Genomic DNA, 19,807 nt, shown 5'->3' on the forward strand with positions numbered 1-19,807 from the left:
GATAACTATAGGACTTGGTCAGGCTTACCAATGGCTAGTCCATCGCTGAAGTTGTGCATGCCATCGCCCATGATGACCATCCAGGCAATGCTGGCTATGCCAGCATCCTGCATGTCTTTGTCTGAGTGGCAGTGCCCGTGGTGGGAGTGCCCGTGGTGGGAGTTCCTCTTTGCCTTGGCCTTCCTGCCATTCTCCTTGACAGCCACGGCCTCTCCCTGGTGGGCGTTCTCCATATCCGACGTGGACAACGAAGTCTTGCTGGGGGAATCAGGAGGCTGGACCTCGGTAAGCTGGGTGTCGTTGTGTGAGCCTGAGTGCAGAGAGGTAAATGTCACAGCTCTCCTGTTTCTGCTTTTCATGTTTACCCTTAGTTAAAAATAACTTGGTTTATTTGACCATTTTGTTCATTTTACTGCTTCATAATCTTGTACAATTTTCTGAAGAATGAATAACGTACCCTCAGTCAACGGTCTCAAATGCATCCACTCAGCGTCCGAGCGCCGGTTTAGCTTGTGATCAGACAACTTCCTCCCAATCTTTCCTTCCTCACTCTTCTTTTTTCTTCGACAGAAGCGACCCTGTAGAGAACATCAAGAAAAAGTGTCTGCCAAATGCTGTAAATGTAAAAAGAAGTCATACAACTTGGCACCACTTCTACCTAAAGCTCTATACCTGTTACTGGTCAGTTTGTGAGTGGGGTTGGATTCCCACCTCCAAGTTGCCTTACACTTCCTGGCTAGTTTGCTTGTAATTAATAAAATTCCCTTGGCTAATTTATTTATTTTTTTTGTCAGAAAGGAAGAGCTCAATTAAACATTCCAACATGGGTAACAATAAATAACAGGTACTGGTCACCAATTAGTAATGTGAATAATGTCATTGGTGGATTATGGGCTCTTATATTAACATTAGCATGTTTGGTTAACCATCCCATTTAATAGCCTCTTATGTAATGATATTACTGTATTGGAGCATTACTCACCCCTTGGTCTTTGTAATGTTTGACCATATTGATGCAGTGCTCAATGATGAAGAGCAGGTAGATTCCTGCCAGCGCGGTCAGTCCCTTCCACATACTGTCGAACTCCGTGAGCAGGTCCATATCTTCTCCCTCAACTCTGTGCTCCCCGTGACTGTGGTCGTGGCCTCCTTGAGACTAGAAGATAAACCCCAGAGCGCACAGATGCAGACACTTCATGGGTACACAGCAAAACAGAGTGGGACCCACAGGCGAGGTGCTCACCACCTGCCTGCTCTGGAATGGGCAGCCGGGATAGCATATGTGCCAGCTGCCGCTCAAACCTGGATCCCAAACGTAGGAAATAACAGCTGAGCCGTGCCTGAACTCCTTTCATCCTGACGCTGATCTCTAGAATTCTCTATGGAGTATAGCATATAATATATGCATAATATATATTATAAATGTACAAGTATAAGGTGTTAAATTATACAGTGATTACACTCACCCACCAATTTATTAGAAAGACCTTACAGGTGTACATCCATCTGTCTATTTCTATTTCTATACAGATGAGCCTATACCCATCTGTTGCCATGTGTTAACATGTTATTTTCTGATTACAGGGCCACTGTTGGCATGGAGATTTCTGGATGGTGAACTAAACACAACCCAAAAGTGATCCTGATGCGTGAAAACCCCAAAAGCACGTCTGTACCTGATCAACTCGTACATGTTCAACACCCACCCACTAGGCGATTAGCATGTCAGTGATGCTTCTGTTTTGGGAATGGACTGCTAACCCAACTAACATCTGGTCAGGAACAAGATAGAGTGTCCTTGACAAACTGTGTATGTCAACAGATGGGCCAGAGCCTGTAATTATACACAGCCTCACCTATAAGAGATGCATACCAAATAAAGAGACCAGTGAGGGTACGCATGAGGTCGTAGTTTCCCAAAAACCTGCCAAAATGAGTGTAGAATGCTGTATGCAAAAATTAAAATAAAATACTGGATGGTAAAAATGATGAGCACAAACTATACATACAGACCGCACTAACTAATGCACACTAACCAGCTTCTTCAGGGAGACACGGGGAATTAAATGGGGCCTGGCGGCACTCACATGAGGCAGCAGATGGAGGAGGGCGTCACCGCTCAGAGTACCCACAGCCAGCGCCACCAGGAAGGTGAGCAGGAACTTGAAGCAGGCCTGGTTGAGGACGGGCACCAGCACCACGCCGAGCAGAGACAGCAAGCTGATGAGTGTGATGGACACAAAGCCACACACCCAGATCCACACTGGTGCGGGGGGAGAAGAACAGCAGTGCCTCAGTCCTCTCCAGCAACAGCAGCCCTCCAACAGGAGTGTGGATGTGGAGAAAGTGGAGGCTCCCGTTGGGGACGCCGGCACAGTTAAGCACACAAATGTGTTTGACCCACACGGCACTTTGTTTGAAACTACATGAAGCGAACAGTTTGTTTTTTGGCACGTAGGTTCATCATGGACAGTCTTTGTGGCTCGTGGACTATGGAAACGAGCAATCCAGACACAAAACACTTCTGTGTTTTATTGCCGAGTAACAGCATTATTCGCACAGTAAAATATGACCCTAGAGCCAGCAAATCACAGTTAGGAGAGAGTGAAGTGGGCTGTTCAAAAACCTAAAACCTGTTCTATCACAATGAGCTGTAACAGCTGTATCGCAGCATACAGCCAAGCTATGCATGTTTGCACAAATCGTGCAAGGTCAAAAACAATGCACTTAATTTACTAAAATGAATTAAAGCCAACAATCTCAGATTTCTACTAGATGTTGTAGTCAGTGCTCAGCCAAAACACAGTCCTAAAGCTTAGAGTTGTTCCCACTGATTGTGCTTTGACTGTATATTAAGATACACATCAGTCACTGGGAACAATTGATTTGAGCAATCATGATATCCCTCAGAGTAATCTCAATTAGCATTTTTGGCCCAAAACTAAGGGGCTCTGGCAGACACGGCAGACAGAAAATTAAAACCCATTTTAAAAAGGCCTGTAGACAGTCCACACCCTTCTTTGGAAAGCTCAGTCTATCCCAGGGGGACAAAGCAATCATAATCAGACACAGTGCTAATTATGTAGCTCTAATAAATAGCATCCTCAGGCCTGTGTCCAGTGAATCGAAGAAAAAAAATAAAAAATACCACACTTCCTCATCCCCTGATGGCAGAGAAGGCACAAGAGTATGGCTAAATGTGGCTAGTGATTAAGGAAGCAGGTGCCTTGTTAACGCAGATCAATATTCTATGTCCATTTTATGGACTTGGATTAAGTCTACTCCCACACCAAAAGACCTTTCTGTGAATTCCTATCCTTACTGAGGACCCCTACTGAGAAACAGTCACTACTGACCATACAAAAGTTCCTAATGAAGGTCTGTCAGATTGAAAACTAACTTTGGGGTCAGGGTCACCTCTGAGTGACTCCTCTCTATCTAAATGCAAGTCAAATCTCTATATTTCCTACATTAATGACTTTTAGAAAAGTTGCAAGAGGCCAGCATTCTCCACTATTCACATCCACAAAAACAGTGTATAGGGCACACAATCTCTTTCCATAGGGAGACACAACCAAACACAAAATACGGTGTTTACTTACTTCTAAATTTTATTCATGCCAAACAATTATTTCTCCCAAGGTCATTCTGTCAATCTGGTCCTACATTTTTTTATTTATTTTTTGCTTTTTTTTGTCTTGTCAGCAAGCTGATAGATCTTAAACATTGATACAGCGACGCAGAATTTGCTGCATGTTGCAGGATTACTGAGTAGGTGGTGAAGGTGTTTGGCACAGGGTCACGTGTTCAGGATACCTACTACAGTACCACATCATAGGTTCTGCTTGCTTCACTTTTTTGGCTTGTTCAAAGTCAAACTTTATTGCAGCTAGTTACAGCATCTTGATAAAGTGGATATACAGGAAATTCAGAAACATTTCCAAAAATCTCAGCAGGACAACCCAAACTTCTGGCTATGGTTTTATAGCACAGTCCCATTTGTGGTATACATTTTTTCCAGACAGCGTTGTAAACCACTGAGCCAGCAAACACTAAACTACATTTGGTCCATTTTTAACAACCTGTTTACGTGGTGTAGAGGATTCCATCACACATTGGCCTCAGATGTCAACAAAGCTGTTCAATGAATTGCTTGCGCAGTAAAAGGTTTTTGTTGTAGATAACCCACGTGGGATAAAAGCATGTTAATGTTTTCCTGGGCCCATGTGTGTGAGAAAACTGCAAATCTAAGAACTGCCTTTCAAGAACTCTAATAACACAGCCACCTTAAGGTAACATGTCTGACAGATCATGTAAGTTTGCCCAAGCAAAAATAAACAAAGTACATTTCCATTTCTATTAGCATGTAATGGTACCTGAGAGCGGGGGGGTTTCCTGAACGTCGACCTGGTGGTAATGGCGAATGCACAGCCGGCTATCTATCTGATAGAGCAAGGCTGGACACAGGTACGTGAACTGAGATGGGGAGATGAGCGAATCAGGGCTCAGGCCATAGTGGTGCAGTAGCTGGGTTAGGTTTAAACACTGTGGTGGAGAGAGAGAGAGAGCGCTAGGTTAGGCTCAAACACAGAGGAAATAACCAGATGTGGACCTTAAGGTCATAGCGCAGAACCAAAAAAAGACTAAAGAGTAATGTGTCATGACTTATTGGTGAAGTTTCTGGTCACATGAAAAAAAACAAAAAAACAAACAAAAAACTTTGTATCATGTGTTACCTCCTCATGCTGGTGCCCCATGTCCTCAAAATGTACAGCCAGAGTTGAGATGTTTACACTGGTCATCTCTTCTGGTATCTCCCTTTTCCCCTTGCGTGACTGACTCTGAGAATGGTCACCACGGTCATGGTCATCATGGTGATGGTCACTCCCGCTAACGTCGACCTCAGGAATGACTGTAGCGTCAGGCACATGGGAAATTTTATTTCGATTGCGCCGTCTATCTTTTGACAGCCTTCTGGCCCCCTCGGTCATTTCAGCAGGTGACCGTGTGTAAGTCAGAGACTGGGAATCAGGAGTTCCAGGACTTGGGAGCCTGGACACCTGGGTGGCCGGTGTAGGCCTGGTCTGGTCTGCGGTGTGTGGAGTGTGGTGGTGGTTGTGAGGGTGGGGGTGCTTGTGATGGTGGTGATGGTCATGTAGATGAAAGCGCTGTGTTTCATCTACAAGCTCACCGTGGCTGTGGGAGCCATCTAAAGGCATTCCAGGATCATGGTCATGACCGAGATCGTTGTGTTCTTGTTTACTGTCATTGTCCTGTTGGTCATGGTCATGTGAGCGGTCATGGGGGTTTGTGTGGTCAAGCTGTTGAGGCTGGTAACCGTCTCTCGTAGGGTCAGTATCGTGTAAGTGCTCATAGCTGGTGTGCGTGTGGTCATGGTCAGCATTTCGGGTCTGAGCGAGGTCCAGTTCATGCTCGTGTCCGTGATGATCATGGTCGCTGTCCTTGTCGAGATCATGACTGCGCTGTTCATGCGACCTGCTGTCTACAGTGGGTCCAGCTCCACCTGAGGAGCTACAGGACCCCTGTTTGGTGGGCTGTGCCCCTGGGTCCTCTCCGTGGGAGTGCTGGTGGTGGTGGTGGGGGGAGTGGGACTTTGGGTGTGGGTGTGTATGACCAGCTGAATGAGAGTGAAGGCCTTCTTGCACTTCCAGCAGGTCCAGGTGGGCCACGTGGTCGTGGCCCAGGTCCTCGTGCTGCAGCCCGACTAGCCGTACCTCACCCAGGCCCAAACTCAGCAGCAGGTTCTGGAAGCCACTGAAGTCCAGACGGTCTTGCTGACCGTATCGCCGGAACAGCTGCTGAATGTAGAACAGCTGCTCATGCTCAGCTGCCTCTCCCTGGCTCTTGGGCGCCGGGTGATCCAACAGGCCCGTGTAGGACGCCTTCGATATCTGGAGATCGCTGTGCACGCGGTCGTAGTGCTCGTGGTTGTCATCATGCTGCTGGTGGTGGTGGTGGTGGTGGTGGTGGTGGTGGCTGCCATCATGGCAGTGAGAGCACTGATGGAACAGGAGGGTAAGGACACAGAGGAAGCAGAACTTGGTGTGCGCGTGAACTCTCATCGTCTTCTCGCTTCAAGACCCCTGGGAGATACATAAAATAAAAAAAATTGACAATGAATATAAGAGGTGCCATGGCAGAAGAAGACTCCCCATGGAATGTACCAATGACAGCATAAGAATTCCAACAATGTTGGGAAAAGCCACAACTTAAGTAATTTTTATTTATACAACAAAATCAAGAAATCTCAATAAAGGTAATTTTGGAAACAACAGAGCAAACCACAGAGGACTTGATCTTTAGAAGACCGTTACCCATGTATGGGTAAATAAGACGGGTTTTAGGTTTAAAAATGTCTACTGTTTTTTTTTTTTTGTTTCTTACTGTAATCTGCTCCATAATTCGGGGGATGCCCTAAAAAAAAAAAAAGATTGCCTTTTAAATCACAAACAAGTGCAGAGAATATTTACATGAAGATGTAAAATATGTTAAAACTCTACTAGTGGAAAGTGGACAAAGGAGGTCAGAAATATAGCCCAGACCCATGTTGTGAAGAGATTTCAATAAAAAACAATAAAACCTTAATTTGTATTTTGTACCTAAATGGAACCAGTAAAAGGGAGGTTAGAACAGGAGTGATCATTTCTATTTTCTTGGTTCCAGTCAGAATTCTACCTGCTACTTTTTGGACCAGATCCAAGTGAGACAGGACTGACTGACAAAGTCCTAGATAAAGGGAATTACAATAATCAATACATGAAGAAATAAAGGTATGAATCATCATCATCATCATCATCATCATCATCTCCATATCCTTATACGATAGAACAAGTTAAACAATAGCTCAGCTGAAAAAATACTACTGCATGTACCTGCCTGTCAAATTTAAATCAAAGTCAAAGATAACGCCAAGATTTAGTTATGTAAACAGTGTTACTTGATAATGGTCCCAGTTTAACAGTTATGTTAGTGGTTTCATCATTACCAAAAACAGTCATCATTTAACTGAAGAAAATTCTTGGACATCTAGCATTGGTACAGTGGTTAGCATGTTTGCTTCTCAGCATTATGGTCTTGGGTTCCCTATCTGGGTGGAGTCTCCATGTTCTCCCTGTGCCTGTATGGATTTCCGCCAGTGTATCCAGTTCTCTCACAGTCCAAAAACATGGAGGTTAGGTTGATGGGTTAAAACCAGGACCACCTTCCCTTTCCCTGTACCCAGTGCAGTCCCCCAGGGGGCTGTGGTTTCTGATCAAGAGTATGCTGTGAGCAAATTGGCTATGCTTCTCATCAGGTGTGAGTGTGTGTGTGTTAAAAAAAAGAAAGTGATATTTGTAAAAAGAGACCCTGAGTTTGAGAAAGGTGCTATATAAATGCAACTAATAATAATATCTCAGGCAAAGAGGCTCTGGAAAAAAAGCCATCATGACCAGGTTTCAGTAGAAGATACAACTACAAATCATCTTTTAAAAGATGTAATATTTCTGAAAGATTGACTCAAGGGTTATCACAGAAATTACAACTGGACCCAAAACAGCACACCATAAGTAAATCACTGTATGGAGAAAGGAGCATTTGATAGTATAATTTCTACTAGATAAAAATTGTTAAAGCAAAATCCTCTACTTCAAACATACAATCTTGCTGCGCAGCAACAAGTGGTTAACCAGATGGTTGGAATATGTGCAGCAACAGTGTTGACATATGCAGAATTTAATTTGAGAGCCACAGTGAACATAACAAGGGCGACAGACAACACTGAGCTGGACACACTGTAAATTTTGGGAGGCAACTGAGACTTAGTCTTCAGATGCAACAGTCCATGCGTTGAGTAAACAGGTGACATTTCACTGTACATCAAGGCCCATCAAGGACAGATTGCGACCATGCCCGACATAAGTTGTTTAATGTATAGCTCCAAGGAGCACAAAGACAGTCAGGTACAGAAGAAACATTCTGACTTAACCATTCCCATGCAGGCAAATAAGTATTAGCCTGCAAAACACAAACCCATATAGTTTGTGGCAACAACAGATAGTCATGCCAGATTGTCTTGCCACTCAACCAAGAAGATTCAACAAGGAGGCACATAACATGTCAGCACAACTTCCTCTCCCTCCCCCTCCCTCCAATATGCTGAATGTGCAAAGGATCCAGCATCTAGCAGCAGGATGCAAGATGCTGGCAGGGAAAGCTGAGACACAATCCAGGAGCAGAGATCAAGTACAGGAACATATGCAAGGCATATTAGCTCGACACCCCCCCACCCCCACAAATCCATATGAAACAAGCCAGAGTGGTGGTGGGGAACTACAAAGCTAAGATTCAGTGGGATCTCCAACAAACAAATGATGGTATACCAACCAGATTATATTATTAATCGATAAAAAGAAGAAAAAAAAGCAGTTGTAATAGATTTGGCAAAAAGCGATGGAAACATCCAAAGGAAAGAATATGAGAAGCTGGAGAAATACCAGGGACTGAAAGAAGAAATAGAGTGAATGTAGAAAGGTAACACAAAAGCATCCCAGTGGTAATAGGGGTACTTGGGGCTGGGGCCCCCAAACTGGAAGAAGTGGCTCCAACAGATCCCAAGAATGACATCTCAAAATTAGTTTTAGCTCATTTTATTAAAAAAAGACACAATTTGGACTTGCATCTTGAGAAGCCTAAACAGCAAAGGACCAGGAGTAGCAGCATAGTTCCGGTAGGGTGATCTCCAGGCATTTTCCAGGGGGCCTGATCGGCTTGGTGCAGGATGGGAGAGAGAACATTCTGACCTATGCTGATGCCAGAGCTACTGGAGTGAGCCTGAGGGCAAGAGCTCACTCCCTCCACAACCCTTTGCAATCAGCTGGACAGAGCCTGGAGGCAAGATCAGAGGCTCCCTGTCTCTCTGCTGAGAGGAGCAAAGAGGCAGGCATGAGAAAGACAGCTACTGCAAACGAGGTTGTGGAATGCAAAATTGTATATGCAATGTGGAATTTGAAGCAGCAACTCAAGAGCTTGGAGAGCCTTGCAACATAGCTCTGTCCAAGAAAATTATGGATGCCAAAATGATTAAACTAGGTTTCTTCTGCAGATCTGCATTTCAAATTTGCTGTTTTGTAGCCAGGTTTGAAGCAAAGGGACATTGGGGGGGAGGGGTGATTATGAAAAAACCTACATTTATTTCTAAATTCAGTAACTACCAGAGCAAGATTAAGTTTTAGAACCCAACCTTGCTTTGGTTGGGAGATGCCAACTTTTTAGAGCAGGTGAGGCAGGAGAGAGGGCTTTAAGAGATCAACACAACTGTGAGATATCACTTTAAAACTAGCAAACACCCTCCCCAGCTTGACAAGATTTTCATATCAAACATTCATAAAGAGCAATGAATAACTCAAAGAGCTCAAAAGAGGAACAAAAAAATGACTGTCTTGCTGGTTTACTGTGGAAAGATCTTGTGACCAAAAGGGTCACAAGCCTTGCTTATGAAAGACTGCAATAAAAAGGAAGGAAAAACACAACAGTCAGACAGTCAGACATGGGCATCTAGTTAAATACAACAGAAATTACTCAAATGTGTATGCGTGACAATGGAACTACGTAGTGAACTACGGAACCAAAACCTTGAGATTTCTTTGAATGAAAATCCTAGTAATTTCTTGGGAAAACAACAAAAAGGCCATAGATTGCAGGCAAGATATAAATCATGAAATGAATAATATCTAAACAGATTTATGATTTATGGTGCAATATCTCTATGGGAGTTTAGAAAGGCGTTTAGAAGCAGCACAAGGTGTGAAAGGTCTTCAGTTTATCATCTGATCATATTTGTTCATTTGAACTTCCTTGTAAAATAGTATTTACACAGCAATCTCTATACCAGTCCAGAAAATCTGTACATTTCTAAGATAGATTTTATTTTAAAAAGCTTATTTATTTACAGGTTATAGTAGAGCATAACAAATAAAACTGACCATAAACTTGTAGAGCTCAGCAAAATCTCACATGCTGCAAAAAAGAGTTTTAAAATTTCCAGGGATCTGATAAACCGCCCAACTTCAGAGCACCTCTCCTGACGGCGCACACAAGTAGTACTTACGCCAGCCTTAGACTGTGATTCCCGGGTGCTGGGTTATATGAATACCAACAAGTGTGACAGTGGTCTGGGTTCAGGTTTCAAGCATAAATGTAATTACAAGCCTTCCTCTGAGCTCTCGCTGAAAGTGTTTATAAACATGCAACTGGAATGACCTCTGAACCCTGGACGAGATAGGATAGGGCAATAACAGAACCCATTTTAAAGTTCTCTCACAAATAAGACTGTGTTTCCTGTTCAATGCACTCTTTGTTACTAGCATGACACTTTAACCTTCCCATCTTTTTAAAAGGATATTACAAAACTGCCAGAGTCATGTGTTAATATCATGAGACAATTTCAAACAAACTGGAATCTGTCCAGACTCCCGGAAAACTGGTTAGTGCTAAAATGATAGCTGAATAAACTTCCCAAATTTCCCAGTGGAGCTATGTAACTACTGTGACATTATGGCCATTTCTTTTTTGCATTCACTTAACCCAGACATGCATACCATAAAAAGCCTGATAGCTGAATCCTAGAAGTCTAGACAGTAGGCTGCAACACGCTTATTGCAAGACTCCTGATGCATAGAAAAATGCAGAGCAGGCTGTGTGTTCAGATGCAGATCATTCAGAAACACTGTGGTGGGACACATGGGTCAAAAGCTCGTTGCATCCAAGTGCTGCTTCTCTAAACTCAACTGCAAATCAAAACAGGGGTGTGTTCACTCACACCTCCCAGTGACAGACAGGACAGATACACAGAGACACACAAGAAGGCTGGGAATAGAAGAGCCTCGGGCTTCTCAGACAGGTAGGTGCACATTAAAGGCTGCACAACCACAACCTGCATAATGCAGTTAGCTGCTTTAAAAAGGGCAACTTCTGCAGCTCCAACATACAGAGGCAGGCTGAAAGACAGCAGTAGCTGAAACCACAGACATTTGCTGAACTCCTGTTAACAGAGCTTAACATGCCTTTTAATTACTATAACTGCTTTGATAGCCAGATCTGGAGACAAACATCTCCTGAAACTGTTCAAAATTAAGAAAATGTATTCAAATTTAAATTATCTGCAACACACATATAGTTTAGACAAAGACCCATGGATGTCACTCAGTCCTGATCCAAGTGAGGTTAGCATTTTCCTTGGCACTTCACTCTTATTTTAACTTAAACAGAAACAAAATGTGAAAAAATACTTTTGCCCAACCTTCTACAGTCTGCTTTTTCCTATGGATGTCAAGTACAATGTCCAGAATCATCAGAAACATTTCTGGTTAAGCGACACTGACCAAAAAGCATTCTGATTTATGAGGAATGGTCCTATTGTAATAAATAGGATGCAACACGGCAATAAAGCATGACATCATTTCCCCATTTACAGCGACATTAGACAGCGACATGCAGAAGCTCCATGACGTGCACACAGCTGATGGCCAAGCTTTCACATAGCCATACAGGAGCAACGGAGACGTTGATGAGGACGGGACCTGGGTGTACACAGTGGGGCAGGACGGGAAGTGAGGGTCATTTGGGAATATCCAGCGGGAGGGTGCTTTCCTCAGGTGCAGTTGGCCAAGAAGTGCGCTCATCTTCCGAGGGAAAGAGTGCAAGGCGAGTTGAGGGCACCCCTAAGCCGTTTCACATGATCCTCACGTGGTCTCGCCATCACTCCTGCCTTTGTCAGGCATGAGTGTATCGGCAGTTTGTGCCTCAGCAGATTATTCCATGCATGCAGAAAACTTATGAGCGGAATGACACTTACTGTAACCCAAACAGAGTTTTAGACAGAGTTGGGTTACAGGAAGGCTGCTTATACTAGCCATTTGGACCATCGCATCTTTGAAGACCTCTTAATTTTTTTCTACCACCACCAGCACAGTCAATAAAATATCAAATATACTGAATTGCCTTAGTTGTGAACTTTTAATACTCGAATTCAGAAGCTGCCAAATGGGAATAATATTTTAAGCAAACTATGATAGTGCTATCATGACAGGGGGAAGGGAGTGTTATAATGATATCTGATGAATTTGTAAGGCCTGGTCCTGAAATTTGAGTTGGCAAATCAGATTGTCAACATAGTATACTTACCCAAAGCTTTTGATAATTCAAAAGGTTCTGCTCAAACACTGTGATCCTGCCATAACATCCTGCACCACTCTGAACAATTATCAGAGTGATAATTCATTAAATCAAATTTCCAATGATGGCATACTACTGTATGCAGTTCCATAAGCTGTGTGAGGAACCAAAACAGCTTTAATTCATCCGCCCTGTGCTTATAAGAAAACAACGGAAAAATATTGCAAAATTCTTGGTTATATAATTGTTAACCAATGTAAATTGCAAAACTGTATTTTAAAATGTAACTTTTTCATATAAATCACCTTTCATTCATCTTTGTTTGCACAATTACCACTTTCATCATCCCCCTGGATCAAAAGAAAACCAGCTGCTTATTCATTCTACTTCCAACAACAACTCTGCATCTTCTGTGTGGTGGCAACCTCAGGCCTTAAACCTGCATGCATGTGCTGGTATCTGGCCATTTGCCAACCTTAGCTTTTGTGTGAACAAGAACAATACATGTTGTGCACGTGCAGTAAACACACAGAACAGAGGCCCTGTGCATGAGTGAAACAGACAAGCACAGTCTGAGCAGGATCACTTCCAGCTAACGCGACACCAGCCTGGAAAAACCATGTAGCTGCCACACACAAAGCCAAAGTATACAAGTGCTTTTTCTAAATGGCCGCTCTGCTCTGCACACGTTAGCAAAGCCCTTGGGTTCACGAGAGATGAGCAGATGACAACACATCGAGATTCAGCTCGGCAGATGGCTGTGAGAACACCACAGGGTGTGCATGGTCAGGGGAAACTGGATGAAACCAGGAAAGGAAAGGTGTGCAAGATGTCCTCAACTGGCTAAGGCTCTCCTGTCACATATCGATATTCAAGATTAAAATTTTACTAACCATATTTCTCCATAAAGATGTGATAAAATTGGTCGTGCTGGATGAACTGTGCTAAGGTGACGAAGGGAAAGCTGACAGGATGTTGTTAAACTTCTCAAATGTTCAGTAAACTGGAGCATATGTCTAGAGCAGTGCTAAATGATGTTCAAGCAGTTCATAATAAGAAATGGCTAATGCCTGGGGAGCAGAGAAACAAAGACCAGATAACCATGACCTCTCAATCCAAAACCAACACACACACGAACAGGCATTCCTACCTTTAAAATAAACAGGCACACCTATCTAAACAGCCAGTGCCAAAAGAGGAGTCCAGCAGCAGTATGTCAGTGGGTTCAACTCCTGTTTTACTGCACCTTCAAATGGAGGAAAAAATGTATAAAGAAAACACTGAGATCTCACAGAAAGCACTCGTTCTGAGTGTTTTACTCAAATAAAAGTGGCAAAACCATGGACATCACAGACATTAAGCTGCATCACTGATCAATTCTTAGATCAGCTAGTCTTAAATTCAAAAGCAAAAAAAATGATGGAAAGGATTTCCATATCATTACCTTGAAGTAACTAGGCTGCATTGACTGAACCCATTTCTTCACCTCTGTGTTAACATCATAGAGCAACTGTCCCATACCTCACAAGTAAAACGCTGATCTCAGATGCAGGCAGCCAACAGACGATGAAGTCATCAGCACGACAAACAAGCCAACGTTGTTTAGAATGTAAACACAATCACATGATGTACAGAGTCAGCATCCCAGTCTTTAAGAACAATGAAACTTGCCCATTAATACCAATCTCATGAGGAAACACCACCTCTCCCTTATGACATTAACTCCATCTATAACACTTTGCCGCTCACCTTCAATTTGACTTCTACAACCCTCTTCACAAGAACAGGAGTCTTAATATGAAGGCCACACACATAAGCAGTAGATCTGCAGGTTCACCTGGGCGAGAAGCCAGGGAGGTCCCTCAGGCTGGCCCACACATCCCACATTCACAGTGGCAGAATCAGATGCGGGGGGGGGGGAACCGACCTGCCAACTACCTTCCTAGTGCGGCATACCTCTAATCCAATGCCCTGTGTGGACAGGGGCGAGAGGACTGTAAGAAGAGGAGGCTGTGCTGCTCCTCTGAAGCGGTATGTAGTCTATAAGTCTTGAGCCCTTCTGATCCAGAGATTTAATGCATTTTGGGTTCTAAAGGGAGTGGTTGTGCTCCATGTGCTCATGAGAGTTGGGTGGGGGGTGTGCAAGAGTGGGTGGAGGGTAGGGTTTAAGTTAAGATAATCAGCTACCAGTGGCCAAATACGAGAGGGAAAAGCTTGCAGATATGTGTGTACTGTGTATGTCTACCATGAGGACTCATTAGGAAGATAATTCAAGTTTATAGAGTTGATTAATCATGATTAAAGAGTGCGAAAATCCAAAAATGTGTAATTGAATGGGATTCTTTTTACAAAAGCAGTTTTGGGAAATTTAACCTGCATTTTCCTGGCTCTGCAGAACTAGGGAAATGAACTAGCCCTGTCTGCACTGTCATGAAACCCAGTGTTTGGATAAGGAACTGAATACTGAAACAGGCCACTAAGCCTCAAAAAGTCACTGATTCAACAAGATGGTAAGATCCTGTAGTGCTGGGAAAATACAATATCATGCGGAAATGGAAAGCAGTGAGTACCAACACCCTGGAGTTCATCACACTTTCTTAATGTCCAGTCATGATGCATACACCACTGTAGCAATCACTGGCCCATTGAAAATTCCTCAAATGTGGATTGTATGCACTTCAAGAATCCCATACAGACCTATGCTTTCACTTAAGACATTTGTGGACTACGGTTCTTCCACACCAGCTATCTCAATTTTCTAAGCACTATTATTAACAAGCCATTTCACAGAAAGGCTTGCCACCCATCCAGTTTTTAGGCTTTGTCTGCATGTTCCATTTCGAATTCCATTTTTCCATTTATTTGCACTGTTCTCCCGAATCGCAGGGGAGCTGAACACACAACACAATCGTACTTTTCAGTTAATGTCACTCATAACTCCCCCCCTGCCAATTTTAGGCCAATCAAAAGTTGGCAGGCAAAGTCAAAATACAAAGTTCAGGTGGAAGACACATTATGGAAATCTAATGGAACAGGAGTGCCTCATTTTGGCTTGTGGAAAAGGTAGCAACCCTATTGACAGGTAACCATACTCTATCAGAGCACAACTTTCCCACCATCTGCAACAGTGGCAGTCTACTGTGAGGTGATACTGCCCAACTCATGTTAGACTATAAACAGATGAAAATATGTTTACTTGCTTTAAAATTTGAAAAGTAAACTGGTAATTTTTGCAACAGACTAGAGTTTCTGTTTTCTTACTGAGGAACCACCTACATTCTTCAAGTTATTGTTTTTGATAGGTAATGAATATACAACAGGACAAATACCTGGTGAGTATCTGGACAAGTCATTTGCTGTTCATTGTTTTTTACTGATATTCCTGCACCTCATACTGGAACTGTAGTACCATACTTTAGGTGAAAAAGTGTTTTTCAGTCTGAGCTTCAAGAAAATTAATCAGCTCTCGCGTGTCTATATAACCTCACACAACCCTGGGAGGGGACATCTGTGCAATAAAGGACCTTAAAACACCTTGGACAGACCAATCGCATGGATTGATGAATGATGGTTTCTTTTCCTCCCCAGGTCACATGTGCCATATTACAACGCCACTTTAACTTGCTTATCTTGTTCACCAATCAGTCTTTTTCGACCACATTTACCATAGTGTGCTGTGAAGTACTCACCAGAACCTACTACTGGATTTAACCTGATTTTCTCTCACAAACGTGCATAATTGGGCTAAGTATCACTTTACAAAGGTTTGTGATGGCCTGTGCTGTGAATTATGATGGAAAAAAAAAACAGGAACAGGACAAACAAATAAAACAAGTTTGATTGATCTAATAATACCCTTTATATGAATCTCATTAATGACAAGTATTTTGTATTGTTTATATTCAAGATGTATTTATTTACTACTTTTTTTGCAGTGATCAGACATTAGGTGGAAGAGAGGTGAGCAAAATTGGCATCATTAATTCAGATGTAGGTCCACAAATCTAACAGGTTGAAAATCACCAATAGTTCATTAGGTATGTCTCTCTGATGAGTTTATTCTGATGTGTAAAATAATAAAACTGAAGCAGTAACTCTAAGTGGACAAAATATAGATGCAGAAGGGCTCAGTTACATGTGCCATGCATGTTAGTGTCACAGCACTCTGTACACACACACACGTTCTGCCGGTCTAGCACTTACTGTCAGAAATGCCCATCAGATTTCTTTATACCCAAAAAGCCCTCAGTGCAAACAGCCGAGGCTGTGTTGGCTCTGAGTGGCCGGGCCTGACAATATTTGCGCGTTGAACGTACTGGAGTGATGAGACGTGACTCCTGTAATGACAGATGCTTGACTGCATCTGAGCCACTGTACCTATATGCACACAGAAATCCTACAACTTTGTACCACGTAGCACATGTAGATTGGCTTCGGTAAGGAAATCACTTTGCTTCTGTAAGTCCAGGGCTGCAGGGCCCCTGTACAACCTCATTCCCATGCTCCAGCTAGAACGTGTGCACCAACAAACATGCATTATGAATCGACTTTACGCATATGACCAGGCTGATGTGCTTATTCCTTAAGGAGGAAAAAAGCCAAGCTATTGAATGGTGTGTTTGTTCTAAACTAGAGCCTATTCTGCTACCTTGCAAACCTGATTGTACCACATTAACATTACCAACATCACTCTGGACTGTTGTCTTTATGGTTTGCACTGCTCATATCTAGTACAGTTTTAATTATACTGGATATGCAATAAAATTAATACAAAGCATATTTTTGCCCCTACTCTGGTGCTGAAGCCTGTAGTAAGTAGGCAAACAAGCTCCAGCTCAGCATTTTTCCCTCTTCCAACACACCTGCTAAAAGTAAGACCAGTTAATCAGGCTTTATTAGCACAGGTGTGCTGTTGCTGCCTGGCCCAAGGCTCACCAAAATGACAAGGCTTGAAAAATACTTATGACCAACTTAATTCCATATGTACCAACTACAAATATCTTAGACTTAATGGATTTAGGCACAGATGCAGGACACAGTACATTTGTTTATGTAAACAAACATTCTTCTAAAATAACTGCAAGTTCATAGGACAATCACCAGTTGTTTTTTTTATTTTATAACCCAAATGGTACTTAACATTGTTTTAATACTTAATTTTATAGCTAAAAATTATTGACCAACTCACACAGTAAGAAATGAGGGGCAGGGATTAAGGAGCTCAATTAAGATGTTTACATATGCTTGCAAAGATTTTATTCGTTTAGTTGTTCAATAGTAACGGTATGAAAAAGAAACCAAATGAAAGGAGGAAACGGGGAGAACACCACAGTAAACAGAAGAAAAAAGAAAAAAAGGAAATGTGGGTGTCAACCAGGGTACAATTCTGACGATATTTCAGGTAAGATTACACGATTAAGGTGTGCAATAACCAGGGGTTTTGCTATAGTTTGATTGCCATCAGACAAGAAGCAATAGGGACAAATTACACAAAAGCAGAGGTTCAAATCATGTGTGGCTGTGTTTAACTGAAGTGCCAGGTTTGCAATCAGTCAGAGCTCGAGTGGCCACTATTTTTCCATTACAAAACACTTTCATGACATACATTTTTACAAATCTATGGCAACTAGCCACAACCTTTTGATGTCTTGAAGTAATGCCCTTAAAATAAAGTGTTATAACTACAGTTAAACATACTCAGGATCCTCTAACGTCCACATTAGCATGATGTATGTGCCCCATTTACTGATGACTTCATTAACTGGATTGACTAATGTCTACGTTTTAGACATGTGAACCTAGATGTCCCTTGTTCCTCATAGTATCCGATTCAACTTCACAGCCTTATACTTTAGAAATGATTTCACCTAGCCAATTGCTGAACGTTTGTAATGAAACAATACCCACAATATAACCTGACATTGCTTAAACGGATTATGTTTTCCCAAGTTTATTTTATATACACACACACACACAAAACAATTTAACAAAAGAGCGAAGACAAATTTACTTTTTGCCTCAGTGCTAAAACTTTTCACATTTTCAGCTTCGGATCACCAAGATGCATGAAAAGCGGCGTTAAAGCACAAAACGTGAAACACACCAATTCCTCTGATTATCCAAATGCAATAATTCTGCCCCCTGAACGAGAACAACGAGCTAGCTAGTTAATTAACTCATCTCTATATCTGCTCTAATTACTCGTTAACTCGCAGCATTCAAGTTAAAGCTGGATAGCAATTTTTAGAAATAAAAAGTTTAAAATAATTAAAATTCACTCCACAAACATGCGCAGTAAGACTGGAGAACTTCATCCGACAATTAGAAAACTTATGAGTGGCATTGCAACACTAACCAAATTATTTATTTGCAGATTTGTGCGAGGCAACCCCAACGCACGTTGTTGTAGTTCTGGGCTTTAATTATACACGTGGGTAAAACAGCATGAAGATGAACTGAGCTAGGTTAGCTGTATTTAACCAGCGCGACACCCAGAACTGTTGGCGTACTGGCTCGTATGATACCTTACGTGTTGTTACTCTTATTTACCTCTAGCTAGCTGTTATGAGGGCAACTGGGACGAGTCAACGACAAACGCCATCCATGGTGGAGAATCGTCCGTTATTAAGGGTTAGCTAATGCAAAAAATTAACGGCAGCTGGCCAACATTAGCTTTACATCTTGTTAAACATGCGGAGACAACTTGCCAATTTCAAATGGCCCCGTAAAGTCACACCAGAGCAAGAAGCAAACACAGCTACACATACGTATGACCCCCACATTAGCTTTACTGTCCTTCCTAGCACCATATCACGGGCTATATGACACTAGAACCAGCCGCCATGTAGCCCATTAATCAGCTAGCCTAGCCGCACTGAGAAGAGCAAAGCTAGCGCGTGCTAGCTCGCTAACGCTACTGCCATAATACGCCACACAAGAAAATGTCTGCCTTAACCGAGAGCACACCAAAGCCTCGAAATTACCACCACGTATCGCTCAGATTTACGCTTCAGAAACCACGACTACAACCGAGCGGTTGGGTCGCCCGGGTCCATGTTTGTGGGAGTGTGTGGAAACAAACGGCGTTTTTTATACCGTTACCTCACGAGCGTGCCGTGTGCATCCCCTCTCCGCGCGCTACTAAAACTCACTCCGCGCTCAACCGGCCACGCACAAAAAAAAGGCCAGTCAGGACGCGCCGTTCTCCAAGCGCTTTACGCTCTCGGCGCGGCGCAACTGCGCGTTCTAGAGCAGCGGCAGCGCAAACTGCGTAGCGACGACTCGCCTGCAAAGATGACGTATGCTTCCGCCGGTAGCCCGTCCGAGGCCTTGCAGTGTTGTCTTGTAGCGTCGTTTTCTTTTAACAAACGTAGAAAGCGAAGTGTATGGCCAACTGTTTAAATAGGCCTAATTGTGTTGTATCGTGGGTTGCTTGAGTATATAAGGAAAGAGCCTGTGTCGTAACTCTTTGATTCAAGTAGGTGGAAGAAAACGTACTGTTTTGGTTTTTAGCAGCTACTAAACATCCGAAAATGCCTGCGAGTTTGAGTGAACAACTACTGAATCCTAACAATTTTTGCCAGTGTATATATTTTTTACGATTTATTTTATGAAATCACTTTGTTATTGGAAT

The 19,807-nt window shown here is 42.7% G+C and overlaps 1 protein-coding gene across 3 annotated transcripts in view; it reads right to left on the reverse strand.

Annotated features, from left to right (window-relative positions):
* slc39a10 (solute carrier family 39 member 10) overlaps positions 1 to 19,335 on the reverse strand; it is a 21,932-nt gene extending 2,597 nt beyond the window's left edge. The window contains exons 1-7 of one of the 3 annotated variants that reach the window (XM_035523008.1): positions 19,276 to 19,335; positions 4,737 to 6,104; positions 4,377 to 4,545; positions 2,088 to 2,263; positions 983 to 1,156; positions 458 to 578; positions 29 to 310 (exon numbers count right to left, since the gene is read on the reverse strand). In XM_035523008.1, coding sequence (XP_035378901.1) covers positions 29 to 310; positions 458 to 578; positions 983 to 1,156; positions 2,088 to 2,263; positions 4,377 to 4,545; positions 4,737 to 6,083 — 2,269 coding nt within the window. In that variant the 5' untranslated portion in view covers positions 6,084 to 6,104; positions 19,276 to 19,335. Of the gene's footprint in view, positions 1 to 28; positions 311 to 457; positions 579 to 982; positions 1,157 to 2,087; positions 2,264 to 4,376; positions 4,546 to 4,736; positions 6,105 to 9,983; positions 10,061 to 10,108; positions 10,194 to 19,275 lie in introns of those variants that run through there. The other 2 variants (XM_035523009.1, XM_035523010.1) reach the window with 2 other exon arrangements.
* Between the last annotated feature and the right edge of the window lie 472 nt (positions 19,336 to 19,807).

This window comes from Electrophorus electricus, chromosome 25 (assembly GCF_013358815.1).
Source record: "Electrophorus electricus isolate fEleEle1 chromosome 25, fEleEle1.pri, whole genome shotgun sequence".
NCBI lineage: Eukaryota > Metazoa > Chordata > Actinopteri > Gymnotiformes > Gymnotidae > Electrophorus > Electrophorus electricus.